The 9,282-nt window shown below is 39.2% G+C and overlaps 1 protein-coding gene across 18 annotated transcripts in view; it reads left to right on the top strand.

Annotated features, from left to right (window-relative positions):
• LOC110953910 (membrane cofactor protein-like) overlaps positions 1-9,281 on the top strand; it is a 29,406-nt gene extending 20,125 nt beyond the window's left edge. For 11 of the 18 annotated variants that reach the window (XM_051949185.1, XM_051949181.1, XM_051949188.1 and 8 more), the window contains 6 exons: positions 286-465; positions 2,344-2,523; positions 2,732-2,815; positions 3,747-3,798; positions 5,552-5,612; positions 6,447-9,281. In XM_051949185.1, the coding sequence (XP_051805145.1) occupies positions 286-465; positions 2,344-2,523; positions 2,732-2,815; positions 3,747-3,798; positions 5,552-5,612; positions 6,447-6,449 (560 nt within the window). In that variant the 3' untranslated portion in view covers positions 6,450-9,281. The remainder of the gene's footprint in view (positions 1-285; positions 466-2,343; positions 2,524-2,731; positions 2,816-3,746; positions 3,799-5,551; positions 5,613-6,446) is intronic. The other 7 variants (XM_051949192.1, XM_051949177.1, XM_051949179.1 and 4 more) reach the window with 7 other exon arrangements.
• The last annotated feature ends 1 nt before the right edge of the window (position 9,282 follows it).

Genomic DNA, 9,282 nt, shown 5'->3' on the forward strand with positions numbered 1-9,282 from the left:
ACATGCTATCTAAATACACTAACTGGCTAAATGTCAACAATATCGCTCCAGAATCAGACAGTGCCCATATTCTAACATTGCATTACTCATGAACACAATTTATATTTAGACTTTCTCATGATACAGTGTTGACCAAGATTTGACACTCAGGATGTAATTTTCTCAAAATATTGTGTGTAAAGTAGTTATTGAAGTAGTCTGGTTTCACTCTTCCTAAATCACAGCAGTCACAACATACTAGCCAGTGCGTCATCATAATATCCTCACAACATTCTTTGTCTGCAGCGGTTGAATGTAAAGATCCCAAGATTGAAAATGGTGATCGGAAGGAGGGTTCTCAACCTCCATATAGACACTCATCTATGGTGACGTTCGAGTGCAATTCTGGATATGTTATGAAAGGAGCATCTATCCAGACATGTGGCATAAATGGCCTATGGTCACCTGGACTACCAGAATGTAAACGTAAGTCATAAATTAAATTAGCTGTGATTGTATAATTGGCTTGATTAGATGCTCTGCTTGCTTACTGTGTATATCCGAGAAAGTGATCTCTTGGACGAGTGTAGTTCCATGCTGGCAAGGAGAGAGGATTATGGGGGTTTAGTTCGCAACAGGCCACAATGACAAAGACTTTTGTAGCAGTTAATAGCTCAGTCCCTCCAGGAATTTGCGATGTTGCGATCGTGCGAAGTCACGTGAAATCAACCAATCTCCGTGAATTTTGAGCGGCCTTGCAATTTTGTCCAATCACCGCAACTTTCCCGCAATTTCGGCCCGCCTCCCGTGAGTTCCACCAATCATAGTAGTCCCCAGCGAAAACCTAATGCACGTACATCACTGAATTCACTTCCTTGTTTGTGGTTTGAACATGCAGACATGTGTGATACTAATATCTCTCATTTACCAACAAAAATACTGGTGAAGACTGTGATAAACAATTCACTGATGTTCTTCACCAAAGCGGAGCTACACTGTTTTACACCCGTGCTATGTTGTGGTGGAATCCAAAAAAAGAAGAAAAAAATCATCGATTGATACATTAAAAAAACAAAACACGAAACATATTAGAACGGCTGAAATGATCAGACAACAGACCACATTAATCACCATGATGGAAACTGTTGCATCCAGATCCGTTAGAGCACTGAAAGAATGAGGTAAATTAGATTATTTATTCCACCTAAGAACACGGCGGAGTTATGTGACGATCAGCGTGTGTGAATCCTTCCTCTGTTACCAACATCACTCAAAAACAGACTCAGGGATTTGAATGAAATTTTCAGGGTTGGTCAGAAATGACACAAGGACCAAATGATTTGACTTCGGCAGTGATGTGGCTTAAAATTTGTTAAGGATTCATAGCGGCACGGCGTCTGATAGCGGCACGGTAACCATGGCAACAGGTGAACGCTACCTCAGCAGCCTGCTGACGATCACATGATTGTGATCCTACAACAAATCCACCACTGTGGACGTATTGGAAATGATACAAGGAACAACTGATTAAATTGTGGGGGTGTTTCTGAGTCCCATCAATTCCCGTCGCCCGCTACATATTTAGGTCACGCGATTTGGTATGTACACATGCAGAACACACACCTGTCTTGGTGGAGGACTGTGCTCTCTCAGTGCTGTTCTTGTTAGTTGATGTTACAAGCCGTGGGCGTGTGTATGTAAACACGTGTGCCAGGATGTGAAATTAACTTTTTAAGCCACTTACAGATATGTCCGAATATGATTCATTCAATAGTAAATTAGCATTTTGTGCCGCAAATCTACCAACCACTTCATGTTAAACCAGTATCTGGTTGCTGCTCATGACCCACCATGGTGTGCCAGCTTGTGGAAATGGGTTGGAACGCAAAATAATTAATTTCGGAATAAATATTGTCAATTACAGCATTGAAACATGTTCTACAAGCTGGAAAAAATGCAGCTTTTTAGCAATTGTCACTGTCTCCTGCAATTTCATCACAACAAATAAGCTTAAAACATCACAACTTTTATCGCAATTTTTTAGAAAAGCTGCCACAAATTCAGGCATTTTTGGCCACAACAATCACGAAAAACGCCCGCGAAATCCTGGAAGGAAGCTATTAGCTTCTGGTTAAGGCTCACGATGGCAGGAAACAGCCCCTTCAAGGGCAGTGTACCAGTATCTGATTGGCTTATGTGACTAAGCCATCATTGCCACAAAAGTCCTGTGCCTTATGTAAAAAAGCAAAACAAAGCCTGTGTTTCCAGCTATTGGCTCAGTAAATCATGTCCAAAACTTGCATTCCTAATCACAGCACTTTCACATATCATAATTTCCTCCAATACAACATTCTTTGCCTGCAGTGGTTGAATGTAAAGATCCCAAGATTGAAAATGGTGATCGGAAGGAGGGTTCTCAACCTCCATATAGACACTCATCTATGGTAACGCTCGAGTGCAATTCTGGATATGTTATGAAAGGAGAATCTACCCAGACATGTGAAATAAATGGTCTATGGTCACCTGGACTACCAGAATGTAAACGTAAGTCATAAATAAAGATTTGTACTGAGATGTGATTAGCTAAATGGAATAATTCTTTATACGCTTATACGTAGGTTCAGTCTGTGATTCTGAAAATGATTGTTGATACTTAGCCAGCTAGTACATTTAGGTAGTTAGCAAATGTCACAATTACCATACTTTTTTTTGCTCTTATTTAATGTCTTTTTAATTTTTAAAAAAAATACAGTCGATGACGGTAAAGGCGGTGATGGTAAAGGCGATGGCCATAATGGCAGTGACGTCGGTAAATCCGTGGGAATAGCTTTCGCAGGTAAGATTCAACTTCACCCATTAGCATTTTATTAAGATTGTAGCATTGGCCCAAATGACATCATGATGGCCTCAGCAGAACAACATTATTATTATATTACAGAAAATGATGGAATTTCTGACAGGGCATTATACTCGTATTGGATCAACAAATAAGACTAGTGACACATTCAGACATTAGAACGTACCAATGCCACTTTACCAGCCTTTTTGTGTACATGTGTATTTTTGATGTGGAATGAACAAATTGGTGACAAATTAGAGGAAAAAAAAAACTTCATAAAATGTCTTACTTAATGAAATGTTGGGCCAAAACGGATTCAATGCATCGTGGTACTCAAGTGTCTGGACCTTTATTGGAGAGAACAACACCATTCTTTGTAATAATATTCGCTCATTTGGTGTTTTATTGGTGGTGGTGGTGAGTGCAGTCGCACATGCAAGTCCACAGTCTCCCAGAGGTGGTCAACTGGGTTGAGATATGGTGACTGTGAAGGCCATGGTATATGATTTTTTGCCCCAACAACGGGGGCATTGTCATCCTGAAAGAGACCGCTCTCATCATGATAGAAAAGACAATCATTCAGAAAAAGTTGGTATTGATTGATTCTTGCTAAGATAACTCATGGACCCAGCTCTAACAAAATGCCACCACAGCATGATAACACCATATGATGCCCTTAATGTCAGGGTCAGTGTTTCAGGTTTTGCCTTTAACTTATCACACATCTCTACGTATTTCTGAATAGCAATGTTTTAGCTGCAATAATGTCACAAAGCATTTTTTGTTAGCATCGTAAATCTAGCCTTTGAGGTGGTGGGATGGTGTCACATATATTATTATATTATTGTGGTTCCATTTGTTGGTTTCTTGGTAACAGCCTTTTTTTTTAAGTCATATTAAAACATGTCCATGTTTTTTCTCATCAAAGTGCTTGCGCCTATTGCTGCGGTAGGCCTTTTTTTCATCTACAAAAAGAAACGGTAAAATGTTGTTTTATTCAACTATACAGACTAACCCTTACTTTATCTCTATTATAGCCTCTCTATGTTTTGTTTACCTCTCAGACCAGCCAATCTCAATGTTTGATACAATGTTTCCAACTTTTTGCATCTCAGTGTCTGTACTGAGTCACTGCTTTCACTCTGTCCATGCTTTCTGCTATGCATGTTGAAATTCTGGGCATTTGCAGGCTTCTTGGCTAATCTGCCACAGTCTATCACTGAAATATGCGCTCAAATCAGTTGATGATTCAGAGCTTGTAGGTCACTGAAGGACAAGAACCCAGTGTCACGTGTTTGAGTCATATGTTAAAGAGTGGATGTCAGCGATATGCAACAGATCGATAAAGCTTGTAGTGTTCATTATTTACATAAGTATTAATGATTTAGTAGTAGTGAGATGATCTAAAAATGTGATTTTTGAATATTAATATGATGGATATATTTTAATAATCTATTGCTATATTTAGACTTGAATCTGTCAATTGTTTTATATGCACATTTTCTGTCGGCTGTCAGTAAGAAAATGGCTAATTGCAGCAACTTACATACCACACCTTCTCTCAAAGTAGGGTTTTAAGGAAGTTGTTAATCAACTTTGTTATTTTGGCAAAATCAAACATACAATAAATGAGAAAAATCTTTTGGAAAAACCTTTGGAATCTGTCCAAGCACTGCTGAGTTAAAGAAAGATTTGTAGTTCCTTTGAGTTCCTTTATTGTATTGGCTAATTTTAGTTCTGCTTAAAAGGAAGTACTGGTATGATACATTTCTGAATATATCTCTCAGGAAACAAATTTTGTTTCCTTGTGGGTTGGTTGATTTTGCGTGATGCCCAACTTGTGGTGTGGAAGAGTGTTTTAAAGCCTTCCGCTTAATGCTTGCTCTTGCACAGCCCTTGATTTTGTTGTTGCAGTTAAGATTTGAGTTTTTTAGGGTTTGATTTGCCTTGAAGGGCCAAAATGTTTGCCGTAAAGTAATAGCAAAAATGTGACGAGGATCAGTCAGTGGAATATGATGAAATGTGACACGTGGAACATTACCCCCCCCCCCCCACACACACACACACACACACACACATAAAGAGCCGGGTTCTGCTCGAGGTTTTTTTTTCCCCTGTTAAAAGGGTGTTTTTCTTGCCACTGTCACCTTGGGGCTTGCGCTGGGGTTCAGGCATATGGGTTCTGTAAAGCATCTTGAGACAATTTGACTGTAATTGGCGCTATATAAATACAATTGAATTGAATTTAAAATAGTCATTTATTTCTTCCGGCAAATTAGTCTTTACATTTTTATTATAAATAAAGATCCAACATGTTGTATTAACATTGTTCATGCAGCATGCGAAGTCTCGTCAATTCAAACACTAGAACAGAAGGCTACTTAAATGAATATGTAAGAGCTCTTTACCTGCTGTCCAAGTGTAGCAAACAGCAGATGTAAATAACAGTCTTGGTCCTTGATGATGTTGCAGTGACCTGTTAGCTTCTGCTGTCAGAAAATAACATAGTATTTTACATCTCAGTTTTACACCCACACAAATGTGGATATTTCAGCTGTGAAAGAAGCACTGATAACTGCAGGCATGGCTCATGTGTGCGTGTGAGGTATTCTTTGTTAATGAGTGGTGTGTAGGCTTGTGGGCACTTCTCTGGGCTTCCTTCAACTCTTCTAGCTTCTTGTCTGCCTTGTTGTGCATAAGCAGTAATATTGACCAGTAATTACTGGATTGCAGCTCTCGGAAACACAAAACTGTCAAAGAGGCTCCAAAAGCAGGAGAGGATGTAGCGCTCTCGGTAAGATGATGGATCCTCGAGCACACCTGAAATCATTAATGTCAAGCGAACACATAATTTGATTAGCAAGTGTAGTAGGGCTGGGCGATATGGCCAAAAAATAAAATCTCGATTGTCATCTTGGAGGATTACGATTGTCATCGATTTTTGTTGTTTCTTTGTGGTCTGTTTGCTATGGCTAGTGCTAGCCATGCCGCACTCCCGTAGCTCCGGGCACTCTTGCCATTCTTTAGGATGCCTCTGCCGGAGGTGCTGAAAGAGGTTAGTTGTGCTGCTACTCTTCATTTTCGCAGTACTTTTGCAAACCTTGCACATGACTGTAGCTTGCTCTGTGTCAGTCTTGTCAAAGCCGAACCACTTCCATATAATCGATTTAACATGAGGCCCCTTTCTCGCGACCAAGTCTTTGTCTGCTGTTGTCCGCCATGACAGGGTTTTGGCAGAAGGAGATGAGAGGCGGAAGCAAACGCCAGTGCACAAGTCGTGAAAGGCAGAAGAAGAATCTGTATTGTTATATATTTAAGCGATTTTACGATTTGGTTAATTTGCAAATCGTCAGGTTTTAAAAAGGCGAATTAATTCGATTTATTGCCCAGCCCTAGGCATACATCCATACTGTCTGTCCATGGTATATATTTATTTTTCAAGATATATTTTTTCCTTCCTTTTCTTCTCAGCTGCTAACTATCCTGTGGGACAGCTGCCTGCGTAACATCTCGCACAAATATTCTGACCTTTTTCCTTTTTTCTTTTTTTTTTTACAGGTCTTTAGAGGATTTTACACTTTACCCAAATACGTTCTAATGACTTTTCATTGCTCCCTTTTTTCTGTAGTAAACATCGCAGTCCTGTTGGTCCAACATTGCTGGCTGTAAACATGGCTTCTTGAGAAGAGGCATGTCCCTGGACCACTCTTTGAATGTAGGTGCCCTCCCTGTGCAACGTGGATGGCAGGAATTTGTGAGATCCTTTGAATGCCAGTCTGAGACTTTGAAACCGTTGCAGATTTAGGTCAATCCTTTTAGCTTATGTTGTAAGTGGCTTTTCTGAGTAGTTCAAAAATAATAGCCACCTCTTGTTTTCCAAGCATTGATGATGTTTTGAGTTTTTCAGTTCTGGAAATTATGAAGGAGTGGAATTTCATGTTTATCAGTGAAGCTTAAACGCTGCATTGATTTTATATTTTGCACTATAACACAGAGCACATCTGAGCTTGGCCATTGCCTTAAGTCTGCAAAAATCATTGTTCTTTCATATAAATTGTTAGGTATACAAAAAAAGCTGTTTTATTTTAATGCTTAATAACTAGGTGGATGCCCTGATAATACTCCCTTACATTGGAAATTTCACCATTGGTTTAGCTGTAATTGAAATGCTTGATGCCACAGAAAAGTTTTGTATGTAAAGAAGAGGCTCTTATGTTAAAAACCAGTGCATCAATCTTTAAGATTAAACTTCCATCACCATAGAGGAAACATTAGGGTCTGCAAAACAGTCCCTAGCATAGTGCCTGAACGTATGTTATATTTAATGTCTTAATGCAAAAAGTGTTTCAGTGTGTTGTGTCTTAACTGTGTATTTCTTTGAATTGCACAAATGTTAACTAGCTTTAGCCTGATGTTTATACCACAAGTTACCCATAGTTAATGCTGGGTTTTTGTGCGGTGTAGTTCTACCAAATTCAATAATGGTACGTGTCCACAGGGGGCTTTTTTGGATGTGAGGAGTCATGTCGCTTCCAAGCTTTAAATGTTTGATAGAAATGCAGCTAGGTAGCGTCATGATAGATGACTGACAGGTAGCCAGTACAGGCCAAACCCTCCTATAACAGCGCAAACACTGGCTGCAGCTGACTGGACAGACACTAGACGTGTAGACCGTCAGCTCCTGGATTTCAGACAGGCTGCTGGATGCCTCTGATTTACATTAAGTAGTCTAGAACTTGCTGCTTGCGTAGACAATGAACAGGAAGCGCTGAAATGATAGTTCTTGTGGATTCGTACCATAAATTTTCATGGACAAAGAAAATAATTATCTTTATTTAATAATATAAATTCCGGTTTTATGCCGTCTAAATTATTATTCTTGTAGGTATTTCACATTCAGTGCATCAGGCTTTGTGTTATTTTTTTCATCACTAACTGTCCAGGGGATGAGAAACTTTGTTAACATTAGGACACAATGGTATGGTGTGTGAGTGTGGTTACAAGTTGTGGAGAACGTAATTTCTGACAAATTTTGCACTTTCTTTTCTTTCTCTTCATTTATTAAATTTAAAAAAATGTCATATCAAGCCCCCCAAATGTCACTGAGGTTTCTTTTAAGGAGTAAATTTGTGTTTCCTTGCAATATCTCTTATAGTTTTCTGATCCAGTCCAATTATAACACACTGTCAGTTTAGGTAAACACTCTGCATATAGTAGCAAAGAGGGCAAATGATGTGACCCTTTACATGATGCCTTTATTGCTTACTGTGTATCTTAAAAGGCCAGTTTTCAGCAGTATCCAGCTGCTGGTTGTGGCTGTGAAGGTAAAGTTATGGTCGGATATATGGTTGTTGTAGTTCAATCTACGGTGCCATATGTCCAGCTGTTACTATTTTGTGCATGTATGACAGATGAGTGCATGCTACTGTTGTATGTAGTCAGTATGGCGGACATTAAAAACGAATATCTCACAGCCATTATTGTAACAATGGCTGGAGGTGCAGCTAAAGCCAGTGAACGAGCTCCTCTGGTTTCCCTTTTAACCCCCTAAGACTTGGTGTCTACATATGCTCTTTTTCCCCCAAAAAGAGCTTATTGTTCATATTAATAATAACAATATAATAATCAGATGTTATCTTATTATTGTTTGATTACTCCTTATTCCCAAATCAGTAAAAGACATCTAAAATGCAAGCCCAGCCAAAGCTCGGGTCTTAGGAGGTTAATGCAGTGCTGCAGACTTGCATTCAAATAGCCACAGCTGAGGCTGCACTGACTCTCTGTATTTGCAGCCGCCAACTACAAGCTACATATGTAGTAATAATATGTATTAAAGTTGAGCTCATACACTTGTAATTGCAGGTCGTCTGTGCGCCATCAGCTGTGTCAGCTTGTTACAGTTATGGCTGTGACATTCACTTTTTTTAATGTTTGTAATGCTGATTACATGCAACAGTGGTAGTTTTGCTTGTGTTGTATTGAAGCTACTGCATTCCTGAACTGCTCTATAAACTAACACATCTGTCACAAAAAGTAACAGCCGAGACTTATCTATAGCACCAAAAACATCAACCATCTATTCAGGTGCAACTGTGCTCACAGCCAGCAGCTGGATACTGTCAGACTGGCCTTTTAAAAGACATAATGAGCAATACATGCATCAAGTGTCACATTATCTGTCTTTTCCAGAGTGTTTCCGTAAACTGACATTGTATTATTAATAGACCTGTCCAACACTGTGTTTGTATGGATCAGAAGGAATGAAAAGTGTATTGCAAAGTAACACAAAACTATTGCAAGGGGATGCAAAGCAAAAAAAAAAAAAATCTTGCTGGCACCCTTGCGGTGCTCTGTAGCGTCAGAATATCTACGTTTTTGTATTGTTTTGAAGCAAGTAAAACTGTGTTTATACTGGCCCAACATTTTGTATTGAATGAATGAAATAAAACAAGAGAAACAAACAG

Source organism: Acanthochromis polyacanthus, chromosome 6 (genome assembly GCF_021347895.1).
Source record: "Acanthochromis polyacanthus isolate Apoly-LR-REF ecotype Palm Island chromosome 6, KAUST_Apoly_ChrSc, whole genome shotgun sequence".
NCBI classification, from domain to species: Eukaryota; Metazoa; Chordata; class Actinopteri; family Pomacentridae; genus Acanthochromis; species Acanthochromis polyacanthus.